The sequence below is a fragment of the Miscanthus floridulus genome, chromosome 16, assembly GCF_019320115.1.
Source record: "Miscanthus floridulus cultivar M001 chromosome 16, ASM1932011v1, whole genome shotgun sequence".
Lineage (NCBI taxonomy): Eukaryota > Viridiplantae > Streptophyta > Magnoliopsida > Poales > Poaceae > Miscanthus > Miscanthus floridulus.
Genome location: NC_089595.1, coordinates 76,435,328 through 76,457,564, shown reverse-complemented (window position 1 = coordinate 76,457,564; position 22,237 = coordinate 76,435,328). Strand labels below are relative to the sequence as shown.

At 43.1% G+C, this 22,237-nt stretch overlaps 2 protein-coding genes across 2 annotated transcripts; one reads left to right on the top strand and one right to left on the bottom strand.

Moving 5' to 3' along the window:
• Nucleotides 1-1,120: 1,120 nt before the first annotated feature.
• On the top strand, nt 1,121-4,629 carry LOC136512980 (uncharacterized). Its single transcript, XM_066506976.1, has 8 exons — nt 1,121-1,811; nt 1,977-2,071; nt 2,315-2,418; nt 2,519-2,619; nt 3,098-3,198; nt 3,294-3,731; nt 3,829-3,960; nt 4,184-4,629. The coding sequence occupies exons 1-8, from the start codon at nt 1,503-1,505 to the stop codon at nt 4,341-4,343; spliced, it is 1,440 nt and encodes a 479-aa protein (XP_066363073.1). The 5' UTR covers nt 1,121-1,502; the 3' UTR covers nt 4,344-4,629.
• A 1,573-nt stretch (nt 4,630-6,202) lies between these two features.
• On the bottom strand, nt 6,203-20,288 carry LOC136512979 (squamosa promoter-binding-like protein 9). Its single transcript, XM_066506975.1, is given in 11 exon segments — nt 6,203-6,893; nt 7,951-8,511; nt 10,535-10,633; nt 10,635-10,710; nt 11,783-11,918; nt 12,939-13,056; nt 15,086-15,193; nt 15,267-15,341; nt 15,483-15,760; nt 17,098-17,270; nt 19,214-20,288. Coding segments are annotated over 11 exon segments (2,592 nt in total). The 5' UTR covers nt 19,882-20,288; the 3' UTR covers nt 6,203-6,593.
• Between the last annotated feature and the right edge of the window lie 1,949 nt (nt 20,289-22,237).

Here is a 22,237-nt window from a genome sequence, read left to right as displayed (position 1 = left end):
CACAAAGACAGATGGGTGGATTAGTTACTACCGAACCGGTACGTGGTTATATATAGTCTTACAAAAGTTTTTGGAAAGTATATGAAGCACCGTACGTAGTAAAATTCGTTCGTTGATACGATGACAGGTTCTATCACACCTGTACTTGTACCTCCCATGCGGCGGGGCTGAGCTTGGATTAGGAAGCGGTAACATATGCACCAGAGACCACCACACTATCCTTGAGCCTGCACGGGGGACAACGCTTCACATTGTTCAAGTGGGTTGGATCGGTTAGTCTTGGCCTTTCATTTTGGATGGACAACCTCATCCCGTATCTATGATGAATTTTTGTCTATAGGACGAATTCCATTCCATTTTGGCTCTCATCTAATCTAGGGTTTGTTTGTTTGGTGCCAAGTGCCATACTTTGGCACGTCTAATTTTTTTTGGCAAACTATGAGTATGATAGAAAATGCGATGAGCAAAATCAAACTCACACTTTGGCAAAAAATGAGTCAATGACAGGTGAGCCATGATTATAAAGAAATTAGTAAGTTGTGTTCATCGACCAAGCAGATCCCTAATTAATTGCAATGAAAAGAAAACCTTGGCGTCCTGGACTCCTGATGGTCTTTTCCCTTGGTCCAGCCACGCACAGAAATTACCGGCCGCTGAAAAACGTTCCCAGCGCAGCGTATCCCGAAACGCACGGTGCGGCCAGGACCACCCGACCTAACAGGCCAATCATCCAATAGCAACACGGCGTTTGTGCTGGTTGTCCTGGCCGTTTCCCCCGCTGCGGCCCACAACTGACGACCCGATCCTCTACTCCACCTCTGCCTGCCACTGTGCCACACTGATGCCCAGGCAGAGGACAGGACGCCCGGCCGCCAGCGCCTGCCAGCCCACAGCGCCACACAGAAACCGAGCGACCCGGCGCCCTGCCCATAGGCATACCCTCCCAGGCCCAGCCCGGCACAGCCCCGCGCGGTCTCCCTCTCCCCATAAACACCGGCCAGGCCCAGGAGGCCCGAACGCGACGGTCTCGAAACTACCACCGCGCCACGACGCCGAGGCACACACCACGCCCGCCCCACCCCACGCCCGCCGGTTATAAATACCCAAGCGTACGACTGGGGCCAGAGACAGAGAGAGACCCTCTCCTCCGCGGCTCCGCCCCCACGAAACGACCAAACTGCGCGAGCGCGACCGAGCACGGACAGCGCAGCGCGGCACCGAGCCGCTGCGAACGAGACCGCCCCGCGCCGCCCGGAGAAAAGGCAGACGCGGCGGCGGCCCAATCCGGAGGGCGCGACCGGTCCGGTCCGTTTTCTGTCCGTTCCTTCCTTCCTCCGTTCGTTCGTTGGCCTCCTTCTCCACCTGTTCCTCTTCTTGGGGCGGCGGCAAGAAGAGGAATAGAAGAATAGCAGGAGAGGAGAGGGGAGCCCCGAGCCACAGGGCAACGTCCAACGGCACGCCGCCGCCGCTCGGGCTGAGGTCGCTGCTGCCAAGACAAGACGATGGCGCGGTTCATCCTGAGCCTGATGGAGCTCGGGGTCAGCGCCACCGTGCACATGCTCTTCGGCCTCTACGTCTTCAGCACGGCCGTCGCCGCCGACATCTTGCAGGCGGCCGCGGCGTCGAGGTGCCTCCTGCTGCGCCGCCCAGGGGCGCCTCCCGCGGCCCCAGGCTCGGCCGAGGGCGCGGCGCTTGTCGACGTCGCCGCCGCGGGGGAGAGCGACGAGCGCAGGGGCGCCGCGCCCGTCATCCTCGACGCCTCGCCGCCGCCCATCGTCCTCGTCCACGGCATCTTCGGCTTCGGCAAAGGGGTACGAACGAAACCAATCGGAAACTCTGAAACTCTCTCTCTCTCTCTCTGTTGGTTCTCTTCCGGCCGGCCTTCCTGGCGGGGGGCGGCGAGTGTTTGGTGAAATGCCGCGGCGGCAGCGTCCTCACGTGTTTTCTTCCTCTTTGCTCTTTGCTTCCGCGCGCAGAGGCTCGGTGGCCTCTCCTACTTCGCCGGCGCCGAGAAGAAGGACGACCGCGTGCTCGTCCCGGATTTGGGGTCGCTCACCAGCATCCATGACAGGTGGGTGGTTCGGAAAAGAACTACTACTAGCAGAGATACTTCTTTGATCATTATCATCATAATAAAAAACCTGCCAAATATTCCCGTTTGGTTGTTGCCCGCTGCTTTACCTTTTTCAACCACCTTTATTTGTAGATTATGTTGCTTATTATGATTTGGTATCTTCTCCGTGACTGTGAACAAGAATGATTATGTCCTCCTGAACATAGATCGCTGGAAATTTAATTGTTCTTGGCGTTGCAGGGCGCGCGAGCTGTTCTACTACCTCAAGGGCGGGCAGGTGGACTACGGCGAGGAGCACAGCAAGGCTTGCGGCCACAACAGGTTTGGGAGAATATATCACACAGGTAGAGATTCCGAAGAACACAATACATGGCCATGGCCTTTCAGAAATTTCATTTTCCATTAGTTCTTACATGGCTGATGGCTGTTCTAATTTTGGTGCAGGGCACTATCCTGTGTGGGACGACCACAACCCGGTGCATTTTGTCGGGCACTCTGCCGGCGCGCAGGTTGTGAGGGTGCTGCATCAGATGCTTGCCGACAAGGTACACAAACAGGAGATTTTCAGTTTTACTCACAAGTGGTAGCTGTTTATTGCTGCTGGTGGAATTAGTCATGCCTATCATGTGCTTTCAGAGGGATGGTTCTTGTGACTTGGAGTACATGATTAGAGCACCCAATTTAGGATCACTTTACGCCAGTTTTTGTTAACTTGGGCCTCTGTTAACGCGCTTTTGTAGGGATGGTCCAATAATCTATTGTTAGTATGGCCAAAATCCGTTCTTAGTTTATCCTTTCCCCTACTTTATGTGATTTTGAAGTGCGCTTTTGACACTGAATTGAGCTTTGGTGTTTGATTGCATGACCCTCTATGGGCTTTACGCATGTGGCATGCTGGTCTTGCTTGTTGCATGTTGAGCCGGCAGCTTGCTGGCATGCTGTAGTGTTACGAAACATGTGAACTTTAGCACTTTGTGGATATACTATATATAATTCTAACACATACCGTGATACTGATCTCAGGCTTTCCCTGGACATGATACTTCTGAAGATTGGGTTCTGAGCCTGACTTCCTTGTCTGGTGCACTTAATGGAACCACAAGAACTTACTACGATGGCATGCTGTAAGTGCTGCTGAAATAAATACAGATAAGATAAATGGACTCTTCTATCTTGGTGCCAGCCTCCTTATTGTTTTATACTTTTCTCCTATTTTCAGGGTTGAAGATTGTAGGTCCATGAAATCTATCTGTCTTCTTCAGCTCTGCCGGCTCGGAGTTATTGTCTATGATTGGCTAGATATTCCTTGGCTGAAGAATTACTACAATTTTGGTTTTGACCACTATGAGATGTCACGGAGGAAAGTAGGCTTTTCAGGTCTAATTAATCTGCTTTTGGGGCACACGGGCCCATTTGCCAGCGGAGATTGGATTCTACCTGACCTCACAATCCAAGGATCCATGAAACTAAACTCTACACTTAGGACCTTTCCCAATACATTCTACTCCAGTTATGCTACAAAGAAAACAAGGAAATTATTTGGAATTACAGTGCCTTCAAGTGTTCTTGGAGTGCACCCCATTCTCTTTCTGAGAGTCCTCCAGATGTGTATGTGGCGGCACCCTCAAAATGCACCTCTGCCTTACAAAGGATACAGGTGAATCCTCTGCTCTGAGGCAAAATACATCTCTTGAACAGAACCTTCACTTGTAATTGTTTGGCATGCCTTTAATCTTGTTGCCCACATTGTGCAGGGATGAAGATTGGGAAGACAATGATGGGGCTTTGAACACGATCTCTATGACACACCCCCGCATTCCCATCGAGCATCCACACCGTTTTGTAGTGGACGATTCTGACTGCCATCCTTTGCAACCTGGGATATGGTTGGTGCTATAATTCAGACTTTTCTGTCAAACTTTTAAGTTGCTTGTTTCTTAGTTATTTCATGAGAAGTACACCTGTTGTGTCATGAATTTGCTCTCATGATAATACTTAGCAAGTTCAACACTGAATCCAACTGGTCAACTGTTAGGCTTTCAAGTGACTTCATTTATTTACTATCGCTCTTCACTAACGGAAACATAATTGCTCCATTGATTTCTGCAGGTATTACAAGATTATTGAAGCTGACCACATTCTATTCATTGTGAATCGGGAAAGAGCTGGAGTGCAGTTCGATTTGCTGTACGATGGCATTTTTCAGCGCTGCAGAAAGCATGCCTTTAGGAAGAGCCCACCTACTGTACCAAACGAAACAAGTCAATAGCAGAACTAAGCCAAAGTATTTGTAGGTAGTACATAGGAAGAAGAGAAACAAGGTGCCACAGCATTTTCATTAACTGTAAATTATATTGTTGATTGAACGGGAATAGCATATTTGCTTCTCCAATTCTTGGAACGGGGTTCATGGAGACTGGGAACTTGCATTCTTCCTTGTCAGATACTCCGACTGCCAAGTTAATGCTTCGCCATACAGTCTAATGCAAGGAGATTTGCCTTGTGTTGATTTACCATGAATGGACAGGAGACGATGGATCCATTGCAGTTGCCTATGACCTGACTGTAGCTATGATAAGTTCACATCCGTCCAAAAAGTGATATGTAGACATAGATGGTTCTACGGATGGTGTAACATTGTAGAATTGTAGTAGTTGCAGGGTTTGGTGAAGAAAAGTGGTTCATGAATTATGATTTCCATTCGGTGGCAATTATAAGAATTGGATATCTTTGTTTGCCAGGTGTCTCCTGGCGGCCAGCTGGAAATGCAGGTATAAGTATCATCTATGGTTGTTACCAGTAGCACCAAACACATCTTTTTCCCTTCTCGTGTGATACATCATACATTGTGTTTTCTTCTTTGCCTTTCGTTTATTGCAAGGCCTTCAATGATAGAGATGTCTCGTCAGCTCTCAATCATGTTAGGCAACTGGATGCTTACAGTTGCTGTGTTGTCTGTCGTGACCGCATGAACACTGACTACTTGATGTCGCTCGATCGCTCCCTGTCCTTGGATTTTCAATTACTCCAACCATTCTAAATTATTGTTCACTTTGTCTTTAACTTTTATCAAGGTTTTAGAAAAAAAAATGTTATTAACATTGAAAAGAAACTAATTTGATGTTGAAATAAATTTGACTTGGGAGAAAATCAAAGTGGAACGGATGGAGTACTAGTACTTAGTTGTGGGCTAAATCACTAGAAGTGGGAGGTGAACGGGGCTTTGCAGGGAGGTCGCGGCATTTGGAGAGTGAGAAGCCTGGTTAACGTGTGGCAATAGAGGGTGGAGCGCCTGGAGAGAGAGATGTCGAGGCCTCGGTCAGTCGGTCCTGTATCCGTGCTTTGGCCAACGGAACGTGGGAAGAAGGCAAGAAGCACTTAAGGCCAACCGAGACTTGTAGAGAGACAGGCTTCAAGATGCTAGCTGAGGCCACGGACAGAACACTGGATGCCGTCCACGCTGCAGATCGGACGGCAGTAGGCAGACGATGATGTGGCCGTGCGAGACTATGTGCCGAATCTGGTATAAAAAAAACAAAGACTACTATGGTAGATTTCTTTGAAGAAAGGGTTTGTGTGGCGAATAACAGTCGTCCATGGATTTTCAGTATGTTGAGGAATGAGGACCCATGGGGGCATGGGGCCATTGTACATTGTTGGAATCACGGTTCCACAGTATTGCCCTTGCACCTGTGTCTATCACGATCGCAACTTAATGCTGGAAACCTAGACAACAGGAATGACATGCTATAATTTTATTGCCCGTGCGACAAGGAGAAAGGGGAAGCACGTAATCTGGCAGTACTTGAGGCATTTCACGAAGAACCGATTTTCATTTTCCAGGCTCATGTGTCGGTTACAAAATCGAGAGGTGGCTCGTCAGAAGAAAAGAGCTGAGATAGATCCAGCTGGTGAGAGCTAGGGATGCAAGCGGGCTTTGGGTTGCCAGGATTTGCATCTAGTGAGAGCAGTCGATACGCATCCCTGTTCTTTGAGACCAAATCTTTGGATATACGTTTCAAACGAGATACATAACATTCTCCGAGGCGTATGCCAATAAAACCAACTGCAGTGAGAAATGAGAATAGCACAATTGTATGCCAATAGTTCGGACCCACTCTTTGCAGCAATGCAGCTATGTTCCATTAACTGATGCACTATTTTAGCAGTTTACACACCCAAACATTAGCAGGTCAGAACTTCCGGCGCCTGTACTTACAGTCTGAAAAACAAACGATGCCAGTTATGCACAGGTGGAAAAGCACCTGTGTGTTGGTTCCCTTCCAAAAGAATCAGATGCACAAGCTATGCCTCAACTTAACAACGCGCATATGATACAGAGGAGAGCGGCACGGGAAATTCGAATATGGGCCCCGTTCGCTTCACTGAAAAACAAGCCGAGACACTGTTCCGGCTGATTTGTCGTGCGAGAAAAATACTGTTCCGACTGATTTGTCGTGAGAGAAAAATACTATTCCAGCTGAAAAGACAAGCTGAAAAGTATCTGATCTAACATCAACTACGATGCGGAGTCACTCGACAAGTACCTCTTCACTGGAGCTGCAAGCACCCCTACCCCATGCGGATGGAAAAGAACAAGGCAAGCTGTGAAACACAAAACAGCCGCAACTACCACAGTCATGACAAGTCGCATTCTCGTGGCACCACCAGGATAAGTAACAATAAGTGAGGGCTTAAGCCACCTAGCAGTCATATCAGGCTGGCAGCATTGCCGGTGTGAGACATCTCTAGTCACAAGTGGCATAGTTTCTTCCTCATCAGCTGAGTTCAACTTGTTATCAGCACCAATATCAGTGTTCTACAAAGAGTTCCAAACATAAATTAGTTAACATGGATACCACAAAAATGAAGAAGCTCAAAACAATACTGGGATAATATAGCATGAAATCAATACTTCCATGAAAGGAAAGTAGTCTCTGCCATCAGAATCTGGGGGCTGTTTGGTTCCTTTGGGTGGGGGCAAGGAAAGGTGGTGCTTTTTGGTTCCCAACTCTATCTTCTTCCCAACAGAATCCAACTGCAGTGGTTCTAGCACTTGGGCGCCTAGCTATGGATCATAAATTGTCCGATTAATTGAACTCAGGTGATAAAACAGATATTGAGCCCAGGGGCAGTGCTGCGAAGGCTGCAGCACCAGGCTTGCCGGTAGAACCCTTAAGAGAAATATAAGCCTATAAAATCATCCCTAGGAGAAAATAAGACTAAAAATCAAAATTCAATCTATTTTCAATCAATCCAGCACCCCTTGTCTAGTCCACCCCCTGTACAACTTATATGGCTCCACCACTGATCGAGGTTACATACCCAACAAACAAATGCATCTGCATACCCTACCGCATTAATTTTGTTCATGGTAGAGTGTATTTCGAGCATAAACAACTAAAGCTTTTGAATAAAAGATAAAACTCGATACATTTTTCTTTTTCTCAAGCTGCGCCTTTGATGTATTTTCATATGGTGACAGATGGCGAAAGGGCACAGAGGTAGCTTCATATCATGAGCAGGAAATATGACATGATTATATTTCTCACGGGCAGTCACCATTTCCCAGTTCGTCACTCCAATTTCTCTTAATAGCATGAATAAATTAATTAATAGCTGTTTGATAGATGCTTTGGCTGACTTGGAATGTCAATACCGAGCTGGGGGGCAGCTGGTAAAATCTTAGGCCAAAAAACTGGGAACGAACCTTGAGTTATGACAGTAGGTTGGCATACGGAAATGTTTCATTGAAAGTTTCTAGTTACTTATTCATTCATAAAAGTCAAAAGAACGATGCACCAAAGGTGAAGCATCAGCCTATTTTACATTTTTAATTATCACAAAAAAAATCTTTGCAACATAGTAGCACTTACTTCACTAGCAAGTGGCAACGAAGCGCCTAAGCTTGGCTGATTTGGAGAATTAACACTAATGCCTCCTGTTTCAATCTGTGTTTTCTCATCATGGTTAGCTCTACGATCAACAATGTTCCGAGCATGGCTTACATATCCAAGAAATGCTGTTACATGATCTTCCAATCTCCCGCTTTCCAAGTTTGAAAGAACCTCTGAACCCATGATGCTGTCCATTGACTTCACAATTATTTCCAGAACATTGATAAAATCATTTTGTATCAAGAACTTCAAGATGCATATCCATCTCTGGATATTTGTTGAACTCAGCACATTTTTAAATTCGTCAGGAGTAGGCTTCCTGATAAGCCATCCAATGTCTATCAGGAATCCAGACATCACAGAACTATGAAGTTTCCGACGCTCATGAGGATCAGAAGAAGCACCAAGTAACTCACCAAGTACATTATTTTTACTGTAAGAACCACAAAGAGCATCCTGTATCCTCTCTAGTTCAGAACACAACTGTTTGCTACCAAAAAGGATAGGAACAAAATTTGATAACCCAAATATGTTTTCGACCTGCAAAAGAGAATCCATATAGTCTAAACATTAAAAGTTCAGTAACCATATACAGCAAACATAATTTGTTAAATTGACAGTGGACCATTGTCATGTAACCAGATAAATAATTGCTGAAACATTGTTAGTTGAAACTATGGAACAACAACAAAGTATTAGCTTGTTGCTTCTGGCACTAGACAGTTAGCGACAGAATGAATCAGTCTTGTATCCCTATCCTGATGTTCAAATGTTTGGATAAGGATGATGCAAGACACAAACAAATTTCCCAGTAAAATAACCTAACAAGTAAACTTTGATGTGAGGTCCTCTTTGAATTATGTATTCGGAAGTGTTGTTCTACTATGAAATTTTAGTTACACAGACCTCCACTAGAGTACCTATGAACCTACTGGATAAGCTGAAGTAATCACCCCATTATATTAGATTATAAAGAGAATCCATCATCTTTACTGAAATTCTTTCAGAAAATCCAAACTACACATCACTGACAGCTAATCTGATATGGATACATTAAACAACATTCAAGGGTTGGGGGTTGTGGTGGTGGTGGTGGGGGGGGGGGGGGGGGGGGGGGGGGGGGGGGGGGTTATATTAAGTATTAAAAGGTGTTCAGTTATACTTCTTATTGTTTTATCATCTCGTATTCCTCCTTCCATCACAAGGCTCTTGGCTACATTAAAACCAATTAAAGTTAAAGTTATATGCAGACATATATAGAACACTGTAAAAGCTAAGAAGTCCTTTTAAAGCATATTCAAAATGCATTCTGCTCATGCTATGAAGTAGGCCTGCTGATGGGGTTAAACCCGCTCCAACCCATTGTTCTAACATCTGCTGCAAACCCATCCCCACCCAAAATTCTAATTAGTGAACCCACCCCACCCTTTGCCTTCTGTCAGCCCGCTCCACGCTTCATCTCCTCACGAATCTTATCAGAGCTGTTGTTCGGTTCCTTCTTCTCACCCATACGGCCAACACATCTGCGATGATGCAGAACTCGCTGCCACCACCGTGATCGTCCAAGCCGTCCATGCCAAGACACATACCATCCCACCACAAGAAGCGCTAGGCAGCGGCGATGACGAGGTGGATCCCATCGATCCCTCTCTATTTTTTGGGTACATCTGGTGGAGAGAATGGAGAGACTGCAGCCTCGGAGTCCACCAACAAGCCACTTAACATATCAATCTCACCTCTTTCTCTGTTTTTTGGTATGACAAAAATCTTGTTGGCAAAATTTTGGAGATGAAATTAATAGCAGATTTTGTTATGAGTATAGATGGAGATGCCCTCCCTATACCTGACACCTCTGTTTTTCTCATTCTGTGCGCTGCCGCCACCCCTGCCGTTGTGTGAGCTCGCCGATGTGTTCCACAACCACTGGTGTGTTGATGAATCACTCATCTACTTTCCCACCCGAGAAGCGCTTCAGCTGGGTCAGCGCCTCAACCCGGCAGTGCATCCACGACCTGCTAGGGTTGGGAGCTAACAACGACCCGCGTGTGCAGCGATGCACGTCTACACCCATTCCAACCAGCATATGCAGTAGACCTAACCCGCCCCAACCCACAAGTTCATAAAACACGTTTCCACCGATCCAAACTAACCCCATATTCGAACCCAATCCATAAAACCCACTTTGATCCGCCCTGTTAGCAGCTCTACTATGAAGTTGTGTAAGCTTAATTTAAGGCTTTTTCTTTGTGAATAGCTTAATTTTAAGATTAATCAGGTTAACCAGAACGCTTCTATTGTAAAAGATAAATCTACCTGCCACATGTTAGTATTGTATAGAAAATTGGCAAAGAAAAATCTTGAACTCATTGTCATGTTTCAGTGCACACTTTGTATTTTATCTTTAACTTGGATCACAGATTGAAACTAGATTCTATACAAGTTAATAAAACTAGATTAAAACTTAAAAGCATCGGATGGAGAAAAACATTTAATAAAATAGGATGCTCCAGACTATAGTTAAATGATGAAATTGGTCAAAACTGCCAATGAAAACAATACTTACTTCCACAAATGCGGGTCCATGAATATCTGGTCTTGATTGAGTGATCTTAATTCGGAAAATTTCATGTTCAGAATCAGGAATAAGATCACCATTCTCGACACTGGTCAAAGGTATCATGAGATGTTAAACGGTAGCAATCATGCTTCAAATAGTCCCCATCAAAAGACAGAAGTGACCTACCATAAGAACAAAATTCAATAAATTCTACATTCTTCATAGCCACAATTCAAGCAGACAGCTGCCAGCTAAGAAATAGATTCTATACAGGAAAAAAAATATCACAGATTGATTCACTTTATACAGACTAGCAAACATATCCATGTGTATCAATTTTGCACAAGTTTCATAGTTGGTTATAAAAACAAATTCAACAATAAGGATGTATGGTGAATAAAGTATAGCTACACTTGTTTTATTAAAAGAAATCAAATCCTTTTTGCTACATGCAGATTGAGCATAACCACATCCAATATAACACATTATACATAGGTATTATGTATATGTAAAACCAGACTATAACATAAAGAGTGCCTTTGTTGCGTAGAAGCCAAATATAAGCATCGTTTCAACTTCATGGATTATCCATATGATTCGGACAAGGAGAAGACTGGCTACTGCTGGTGATTTTGGATTCAAAAGGGTGGCATTATGCTTCTTACATCTCACAGGAATAAATGCTGTGCTAAATCTCGAACATTCATTTGCTACAAAATTTGGAATGAAAATCATGAAAAGAACAAACATTAAACTTTTGGTAATTACTTGTTCTATTCCATGCAGAAAGCACCAATTTCTAGACATTTTGTGCATGAAATATGACCAGATAAAATAAATTGAGCATTGCTGTTATTTAGCACTCAAATTCATTTCAGTGTTTCTTCAGATTGATCAGAATAGACTGGAATCCGAGAGCGTTATTGTAAAATTTGATCAACTACACATGGTTATTGAAACAATATTTTTGTTTTTCCAACACACTAAACAGCACAAGTTTGCCTTTGGCGCATTCATAGGTATTTCGGTTGGGAAATGAAATTAATACAAGTAAATTTATTCCAATAAAAAATAGCAATAAAATAAAAACACATAAGTCAACACCAAGATATGTCACAACAGATATTGTCAGATATGCTAGTAAAGTTCAGCATAAAACAAGGTTGTCCAACACCCAAGCTATTTTGTAGGGGTTCAAGTGTTCAACAGATACAATGGCTTACTGTTTCAAAAGGATTACAACAGAGCTTGTACCTGAAGTTCGGTTGGTCAAGAGAACTTCCATAAAGGATAAGATCGACAGGTTTCCCTGCTTCAAACCATGTTGGATGAACATAATCAATCCTTGGGGCTTGTACATCTAATCTGGTACTCATCAATGTTGCTCCATCTTATGTGCAACCGATAAAAAAAACAGATTATTAGTCAGGTATTTATTTCATGGTAATAATGGAAGTGCAATAAGCTACTGAATTTAACTATACAAGTTCCCTCATCAATTCCAGTTAAACATGAGATGAATTGATATTATGACAACCTTATGAATATGAACATAGTATGATATTCACTATGCCAAAAATGCAAAAAGAAGACACTTAATTCGGTGTATCTAACTGATGCTTGCTGTTCTATGTAGGGATGAGCTAGCAACCTCTGTCAGTTCTTAAATTAGATGGCTGCAGTAGGCTTTGGTTTTATCATATTAGCTCTTCAAGCCTTTCAACGCTTTGGATGTCAGGTGTTTCTTCTCTTACCAAAGCGTTTATGTTGAGATATTACTGCAATTTATTTGCTATGCAATTCTCTAATCTGTTATGAGCACCAGATCTATTTGGAATCGAGTTATTATGAATAATGATTAGTCTTATGAGAACAATAATGTGCCTGTAAGTATAGGTCGCAAGGAGTCTTGCATCCAACAGTTGAAGAAAAAATAGATTGTAGTCATGAGATAAATAATAATTTGTGTTGGAGGGCAAAGGTCTCTGAGCAGGTACTACCGTAATAGCAGAGATAAGATGCAAAAAAATGTTTTTCCATATGCACAAAGCACAATTAAAAACTTCTAAGATAGCATATATTTACAATAATATACTATGCATGTCACTACAGGACGCATGGAGCTTTGCATCCAAATATAGGAAAGTAAATCGGCTATCTAGTAATGTGAAATAAATGACCATTCTTATGTGCTGAGGAAAGGTTTTTCGGCAAGGTGTTTGCACATAATAGCAAAGAACATTAATTTTCATTGGTATAACTGAAATCCGAACTTCTTCTAATAGCCCTGAGCCTGTGATTGATCCAAGGCAATGAATATTCACGGTAATTCAGGTACCATGTAGAATCGATATAGTTACAAGCACAAATTATTATGTCATACCATAGTAACAAGTTGCTGCATACACACCTTTTAGTACTTGAAATAACATGTTATTGACATGAATGAAGAAGGCCCCTTTACCCAACAGAAGACTGTTTGGGGAATTTACCAAGTTTCTAAGAAGATCTGCTGCATCATCTGATAACTGTAAAAAATTATGCAATTTATTAGCAACACATGGTTTTTGTTACGATGCAATCATAAATTGTTAACAATACAAGTGCAAAAAAATAAGAAGAAAAGAAAAACTGCAAGTGAGAGTTCATCTACACAATTAGCACATCAATGGGAAAGTCTGGGAAATCCTTGTGCGTGGTTTGAAGACTATGATAGGTGTTTCGTTTTTAAAGGGAAAAAAAGGGACACAAAGAAAACAAATTTCTGTTTAGAACTTCAGCTTGGTGCCTCCCCCGCTACTTCAACAATAGTTTCTTCATTAAACCCTGCCCTTTTTCGGGACACCAACAACTCCAATGCACCCATTGAGAAACCTAACTAGCGATTTGCCCATGTATTTTTCCACTTTGCATGGTGGCCGCTATTTTGGTTGAGCAATTGAAGCCACTGTCTTCCCCTACTGTCAAATGCTGTTAGTTTAAGAAAATTAAAACAGATGGGAAAACATACCAGGATTTTTCAATAAATGGTTTGGATATAAAGCTAAAAGTGAATAGAGCTTGAAGTAATTTTTCATTAGTACAACTGACTGAGTTCTTTGTTGTACAATTAACTACCTATTAAAGTCACTTCCGTTTACACAGTTCTCTATCTATTGCTTCAACCTCCAAATAAATAAGCAATAGAATGTGTACCAGGATTTTGGAATTGCCAAGTTTGAATTTTAACCAACGTGCTGTAGGTTAAAGTTTTTGGTGTATTACTTCTCACGAGCTTGGGATCATCAATATCTTGTGACGCTTAGGATCATCAATATCTTGTGACAAAAACAATACAAGTTTACTTTTGGATTTTTTTAATAGTTTGATACTCACTGTTACCTCTACCATAGCACAGCATGATTGGCTTAAGCTACAGGGGTGTTTAGATTCCTCCTTGAGCTTGCCTAGCAAAGCAAGGAGAAGCTAGCCTATCTCTGGAAAGCAAGGAAAGTAAGCTCGAGGGTCTGGCAGCAAACTTTATCAATGCAGAACAACTTATTCAGCTCTCTGGAGCTTGCAAAGGTTTTCTTTGTTTAAGCAAGAGATGCCTAGCACTACCAGTGAAAGTTGTTGCTGTTACAAATACCAAGAAATGCTTTTTGAAAAGACTCCAACCTACAGGTTCCAGATAAACATTAACAATGGACGAACGATAGATCCCAGGAACATATACTTCAAACAAACCAATCAACAGTGAACATATGACAACTGATAAATGATGACTGGCGAACTTCAGTGAGAATAATAATATATATCCATATGCAGGCAAAGTAATAAAATTAGAATACTTTCATTCTGATTTCTGCATGGTATGCTGGTAAAATCACAAAAGTAAATAGTACGCTGGAATTTTTTGCACCAAATATATACTCCCTCCGCTCACAAAAGGATGCAACTATGGGATTTGTCCCAATCAAATTAGCTTAACTTTGACCAAGTTTATAGTAAATAGTATTAAAACTTATGTCTCCAACTAGGTTTACTATGAGAATAGATTTCATAATTAATTTGATGATACTTATTTTGTATTACAAATGTTAGTACTTTTTTTATATAACTATAGTCAAACTTCAAATCGTTTGATTCCTCAAAAAATGAGAATTACATCCTTTTGTGATCAGAGGTAGTACTTCACTTTTCAAGTTGTTAATTAAAACATGTTACTAGTCAGAAGTGGCAGGTGATGATAGTACGCATGTAGTAGGAACATCTGTAATCTATCTGGAATGGGGCCACTATGACAGATTTATAGCAAGCCATTCATAACTGATACTCCCTCTGTTCCAAATTATAAGTTGTTTTGGCTTTTCTCGGTACATAGCTTTTGCTATGTATCTAGACATAGTGTAGTATCTAGGTGCATAACAAAAACTATGTATCTAGAAAAGCCAAAACGACTTATAGTTTGGAACAGAGGGAGTACATGGTAAAAGAAAATAATACAAAACTATTCAGCATCTGTTCATTTGACTTGAAAAGATAACTGTGTTGTGTAATAAAAAAAATATGGCATACCTTGTTCCACATATGCTGCGGCATTGCAATAAATACAGTTAAAATAGTACAACCCGGACGAATGTAGCCCTCCAATTCAACAGGCATGCTAGCCAACCACTCGAAGATCTACACATTCACATATAGCATCCCTTCAAAACAATATAGTTCTATGTTAAATGAACTTATAGCAAGACTATACCTGGTGTCGTAGGCGTCGAGGAAATTCTGCAGGATTCCAGTCATACAACTTGAACGAAATGCGCCCTGTTGGACACTAGAATGGATGGCATAACATTACTACAACCATTAGAGTGGAAGGAACGAAAAGCTCCATCAAACTAAACAGATTGCAACTGCAGAATCATAAATATTAATATAAATAAACAACTTCATGAGAACAAAGAAAAGGGCCTACCGAGGATGAATAGGCACTCTTGGTGTCATGCATTGGGGAATTGGCAAGTTTTACACTTTCCTGCTTTGCACCAATGCAGGCTTCAACAGAAGCTGCAAAAGTCACTACACTTTTACTTTGGTCATTTTGCAAACTTTTACTTTGGTCATTTTGCAAACCAGGTTGTGTACAGGTTGGTGAACTAAGCACATCTTCTGATCCCACAGGTGTTTCTCGGTCCAACACCTTGTTGCTAAGAACAGTCTCAAGCATCTCACTGGTTGTGCCTTCCATGTTCTCTGCACAAAATTAATAAGTCAACAAAGACATCGTACACTGGACAACACAAACTGCAGAATGATCAGATTAAACTACAGTATAATAGGCTGTTTACTCGGATAAGACCATAGATGAACCCACACTATCAGTATAGTATCCTAACCAAATCATAAGTATTGACTATTGAGTTGGACTGGACTAAGGAAACCCATGTTAACCAAATACTCATACCCTAGCTAATAAAATATTATATAAACAGTGAAGCCATTTTCACGGGAAGTAAAATACGCTAACCATATCTTTGCAAGGTATTAACATCGAAAGATTACTTTCCTTTTCTCCACTTTTTTTTGAAGCTTCTCCACTTATTTTGAATAGTAAGATGTTGCTGTTATACTTAAATACAGAATATTCTGTTGTGGGTTTGTGGCTAACCTATACTTAGAAATGGGAAATGTATTTGTGATATTTGTGACCTATTGATAGGTAAACAGCCATGAATTGTTCTTTTTTCAGTGTGCATGTATAATCAGATAAACAATATGATAGGCAGCTATCCTGCTGTTTTTTTTTTTTAAGAAAAACCTAATAGCTGCAATATTCCTAAGGCGGCAAGTCGAGATGTGGAGACTAGGCACTTAGGTAAGGTGGTAAGGTTGGGCCAGGCGATGCCGTAAACTATATTCTTGAACCCTATATAGTATAGTAAAAGATTAAAAAAATGGAAACAGACTGGGCCATCCCAAAATATCCAGCTCATCACCCTTGCTAGACCAATGAAGCCCAGCAAAAGCCTGACCCAAATACAACCCTCAACAGCCAAGAGCCAACACATGTATGTTCCTCCAAGGCAACCCCTAGTCGCACTGGCTCATCTAGCAGTGCCACTTAGATCTCCCCAACCACATCAAGGAGCACTTCTTCCTCTATCCCCCTTGCTGCCACCACCACTGAAGGAAGCCTATCTCTGCATATGATCCCCTACCAAAGCCACCACTGCTGCCAGCTACTCCAGATCGGCTGCCGCCGCCAACTCTATCTGAAACAATTGCCACTGCAGTTGACTGGAGGGCTGCACCAACCATCGCCACCAGAGCCAGCAGAGATGCTAGAGGCTTCTGCTACCAGGCACTGCTGATTCCCTCCGGCATTCCCTCCGGCACCTCTTTGTATGTGAAACTCTCTTCAACTTCCCTCTCTCACTGATTTCAGTAAGGCGACAGTGGCACCTTGCTGCCTAGGTGACACCTTAAAAAACCATGAATAGCTGAACCAATGATAAAAGTCACGCTAAGCACTAAATAGGTAAAAATAACTCTTTTTCCTTAGCAAATTTGAAGAAATTGAATGGTATCACCTTCTCTAAGTTCACCATCGCCACTAACATCTCCTAACAGATCCAATTGTTCATCTATTTCTTTATCTAATGTTCCTTTGGAATCAGGTTTTCTTCGTCTTCTTTTGTTGTGACGCTCCAACTTTCTTCTACAACTTCTTTTATCTTCATCAAAATCTAGTAATACATGGAACCTGAAATGAAAATACATTTTCAAAAGGAAGCTAAGACACAAGATTATTACAACACACCATAATTCAAATTATAGCCATGACAAATTTATCAAATTGCTGTTAAAGTACCACTATGTAAACTGATCCAAATAACATCAAATGCTCAAAACAAGTCCTGCAGATATTCATTGGGAGTTGTGGCACTGGACGCCATCACAGTGACCCATACACTAGAGAAGCAACATTGTCAGGAGGAATTAGTTTAGTTAAGGAGACCTTCTATTATGGTTTAGTCTGTTTCAGAAAAGTTAGGATATCAATAGTTTATACTCTAGAGTCTGGAATCCAATATGTTAGAATCGGTTAGTATGTTGAGGGGATCCTCTCTAAAAGTAGAGGGGTACCAATCTCAGGGAGAAATAAACCAGCACCTGTATATAGATTGCTCTCTCCCCAGCATGTCTATTGCGCCTTCCCAGAATACACTTATCTAAACAGTTACCTGATTTGTGGTTTGCAGCATGTCATTTCATGGAAGTGATGTTCCCATGGGGTGTACCTTTTAGGTATGTAAATTAGTTATGGCCTTTTGGGTTTCATCTCCCCCTGTACGCCTATTTTGCATCCCATACCAAAGAGCTACCTCATTTGCTGTTTGGAGCATGCCACATCATGAAAGTAAGGCCATCAAGAAGGTATACCAATTTAGTTCGTGAATCAGGTACAGGGCCTGCAAACCTAGTAATTAACTAATTATGGTTCCCAATATGGTAATGCCCTACTCACACATGTACAATAAAAGTTCATAAACAACTTCAAGGAAACTTTTTGCCTCTTTTGTGTTTTGGCCCTATTAAAATTTACCCTAAGGGAGTATACATGCCACCAACCATAATTATGACTAATGTACAGTTCGTCAGCCATGCTCCTTCTCTCTTGATTTCCTTTTGTTCTTTGTTCAATTTGGGTTCATTAACCCCCGCCAAACAGGAGTGTATAAGAGCAACTGGGTGTACAGAGAATCAAATCTTGCAGTCAATACGAGTGTGTCATAAACTAATAACTCCAATCTTCTTTAGTGCTCTTTCCTGTTGTTACTGTAACCACACACTCTATCTAGTATCGTCTTCCTTAACTAGTACCCAATCGTGTTCTAATTCCAACACACGGCATAAGGATAAACACACATAACACTGCAAAGTAGTCAATCCAATGGCATTTCTGCATTACTATGTTCGTTAAGTGACCCAACATCCTTGTTGCAACACCATACACCAATGGCATTTCTGCATTACTATATGTTCGTTAAGTGAGCCAACATCCTTGTGCCAACACCGTACACCAAAAGAATAAGCACCAAAGTGCACCATCGCTTTTCAAAATTAACAAGAATGAACGATGAGTTTAATCAGTGAATACTGCACAATATTTTGGTTACATCTTCATCAGCCAAGTGGACATGTATCAGTAACTAATTCGTTCTGCTTGGAAACAGGATTTAGTAGATTTGCGAACTATATGGGTGCTGAGAAATGTATATTCTGCTACGATCTATTGTCAAGAAAAAGCTAACACTAAGACTAACCTTAAGTAAAGATGAGTTCTGAAAATACACCACAATAGGGTATGCCCCTAAGGAAAGACTAAGAAGGAAAAAAAAAATTAACATTGTACCATAATGTCTTGATGCAATCTAATCAACAGGAGCATTAAAAATCCATGAAATTCTAATAAAAAGAAAGCCTCTGAAAAAACACAAAGTTTGTACTTATCTTTGGATTAAAATCCAAACATCACATATGAATTCTGGGTCACTTTTGGATAAAAACGAAAGGCAATCAAACAATCACAAACGAACTTTAAACTGATACGAATGTGCTAAGCATGCTTGTGTATCCTACTGATACGAATTTGTTTCATGCCGATTAATAAAAACAGCTAGGAGTGGAGAAACTAGGGCTTACTTGCCGCACTGCTGGCAGTAGCGCTTCTGGACGCCATCGAGCATGACAGCAGCAGCGTGCGCGCAGCGCAGACACACACGGTGCCGGCGATGGTATCCTTTCAGCTCCCGTATGTCCGCCTCACATCCAGGCACTTGGCACTTCATCTCCGCCACCGCCGCGCGGACGGTTCCTCCTCCTGCAGCTCCGGCGGCAGCACCCGCAGCTCCCGCTTTGCCACGGCGAGCAGCAGCAGTCTTAGTCTTCTTCCGCGCGCCAGCCAGGAACTCCGTGGCCACGTCCTCCACCTCGGCAGCGGCGACCATCTCGTCCACCTCGGGGCACGCGCACGGGACCCTCCCCGCGAGGTAGTTCGGGCACACGAGCCGCGGGTCCCGCTTCCTGACGCGGCGCCCGATCCCCTGAACCCGAAGAGGGGGCGGCGGAAGCACTGGCCCCGGTTCCGGCACCGTCTCCGGCTCCGGCTCCACCGGCTGCGGTAGCGGGGGCGAGGCGGGGAGCGGTGCCGTGAAAGCCTCGGTGGGGTCGGCTGCTGCTATACCGGCGGTGTCATCCCACGGGAGGACCAGGGAGTCGTCATCCTGGACGACGAAGTCGAGGAGATTGCCCCAGTCCCAGATGGGCTCGCCGGCATCCGCCGCGCCGCCGCCGGAATCGGGGGCGTCCATTTCCGGAGACCGCCTAGCCCTAACCACCGCGCGCGTGCACGGCAGGATCAACTCCGACGATTTGGGAGGGAACCCCTCACGATTCCGCGGAGGCGGCGGGAAGGGAGAGGGAGGGGACTCGCGGTCGCGGGGTGGAGCGAGAGCGAATGGAATTGGTCCTGGCGTCCCCGTCACAGTCACAGCAGGTAGGTGGGCGGCGCTGGACGACCGGGGCTATCCCGCGCGTGCTCGCTGACGGGAGGGCCACACCACACCAGACTGGTGTGCGGTTGTTGGCTGGCTGCGGGTGCAGTGGGATGGTTGGTTGATCAGGTTGGGGAATCTTGACGCCACAGCGACATCCAGACGGGGCCCATGCGTCAGTGCGGACGCTGTCTTGTTGTTGTTGGCGTCGGGGTGGGGGGCCGGTGCGGTGGATATCCGACTGCCTGGAGTCCTGAACGGGAGGCCGGCGGCCGGCGGCGCTTGGTCCCGTGAGGGGATGGCGATCTCTGGGCTGGGACGCGGACGGGCGGCAGGGGATGGCGCCGGGCTCGGTCCTCCTGCAGTGCACTCCTGCTGGCGCGTGCCATCATGTCGACATGCGACAGGAGGACGACGTGGACCTCGTGGACAACATCCAATTTTGCGAACCACTGTTGCTCGGTAGCCTACGGTGAGTGGGCAACTGGTCATGATTCTCTCATTTCCTTTCCTAGTCCTCTTTCCCGTGAGTTGACTCTGCTCCGGTGAGGCCGCGTGCAATGCATGCACAATAGGCTGCAAGGGAGAGAAAGGATTAGTAACTCATTCTGTTAAAAAAACACAGATTCTATATTTAAAAAAAGTTTGACTAGACTATCAATATTTGTATCTCTAAATATGTTTAATATGAAAATATATTTTATTATTAATCTAGTGATACTTACTCCTACTTATCATAATTGTTAATGCTTATTTCTATAACTCTAATTAAACTTTAAAAAATGACTTTGTAAACTGTGGGAGCAGCTAGTAGCCTAATACTCCCTCTTTATAAGACGTTTTGGTTTTTTTAAATCTGTTATTTTTACTATGTATATAGACATAATGTATATTTATGTGTATAGTAAAAGCTATATATATATATATATATATATATATATATATATATATATATATATATATATATATAGAAAAGTCTACGTCTTATAATTTAGAATGGATGGAGTACAGATATACAATTTCTAGGCTTTGTCTCAACCCTGTCCAAGAAATGGTGGCGACACAAGCTATTCTCGAATTCTCAATCACAATTATTCGAGCTACAAAACAAGACATTGGTAGCAAACTCATTGTATATGCCTCTATGCCATGTCATGTCTTCTTGGGATCTGATCAGTGCTAACAAGCTCGATGGTGACGAAGAATAAGTCATGGTCAATGATACATAACAAGGTCATGGCTTTTGCATAGGGATGGTAGCGAAACTCTAGTGAGGACCGAATTTTTAGGCCCATTAGAAAAACGAGCTAACTAGGGTTACAAAATTGAATTTGCTCAATGTAAGGAAGTACTCCCTCCGTTCCCTTTATCTAGCGTGAGAGGAGAGTTTTCAGGTATGACACTCCTAGAAATATGGGCTTCGTATTTACTGTCCCTCGCGATTAACACTGTTGAAAGGTCCTTGTTTGGTTTTGGTAATTGAGTGACAACTTAGGTGGACTAATTGTGTTTAATGTGAGATACACAGGTGATTAGTCCATAGGTACATGTGTGTGAGCAACATATGCCATAGAGGTGAAATGGCTTGGAGATGTTGCAAAGCTCACACATGTGATGAAGGAGCTTATTGCATATGAGACATGACATAGAGTCATGTGATCAAGGTGGAGAAGATCAAGACAAGACTTGGCTCGATGGACTGGTTGCAAGTGTGAAGGGCAAGTTGAGTGATGACTTGGTGCCGATGGACCGAGGCAACGGTGAAGAGCAAGTGAAGTCAAGATTGATGAACCAATATGGTCACATGATGATATGAAGTGGATCATATCATTTGGTGATTGGTTGGTGCATGTGTTGCATCAACATTGAAGAAGATGTAATGGAATGCGCAAGGCAAAGGTATAACCTAGGGTATTTCATTTCACCAGTCATAGGTGTGTAGAGAAGTTGATGATCGGGTTTAGGATAGATGGCCATACTATCAAGAGGGGCAAATTTATTTGCATATCGATCATCTAGTGCTACTTGAGCGATCTAACTTTGCATACGTGTTAAGATTGAGTGACGTGGTAAATTGAGTGACTAACCCTTTGGGAAATATTTATGAAAAGCTAACACACTTGCACATGGTGGTGTACACTTGGTGGTGTTAGCACATTTGCAAAGGTGAAGA

What these genes read in the sequence shown, in the direction of transcription:
- LOC136512980 (XM_066506976.1), top strand. Translation starts at nt 1,503, where the DNA reads ATGGCGCGGTTCATCCTGAGCCTGATGGAGCTCGGGGTCAGCGCCACC. An exon ending in ATCAGATGCTTGCCGACAAG is followed by an intron (nt 2,620 to 3,097) that starts GTACACAAACAG and finishes TACTGATCTCAG; the next exon opens with GCTTTCCCTGGACATGATAC. An exon ending in ACTTACTACGATGGCATGCT is followed by an intron (nt 3,199 to 3,293) that starts GTAAGTGCTGCT and finishes TCCTATTTTCAG; the next exon opens with GGTTGAAGATTGTAGGTCCA.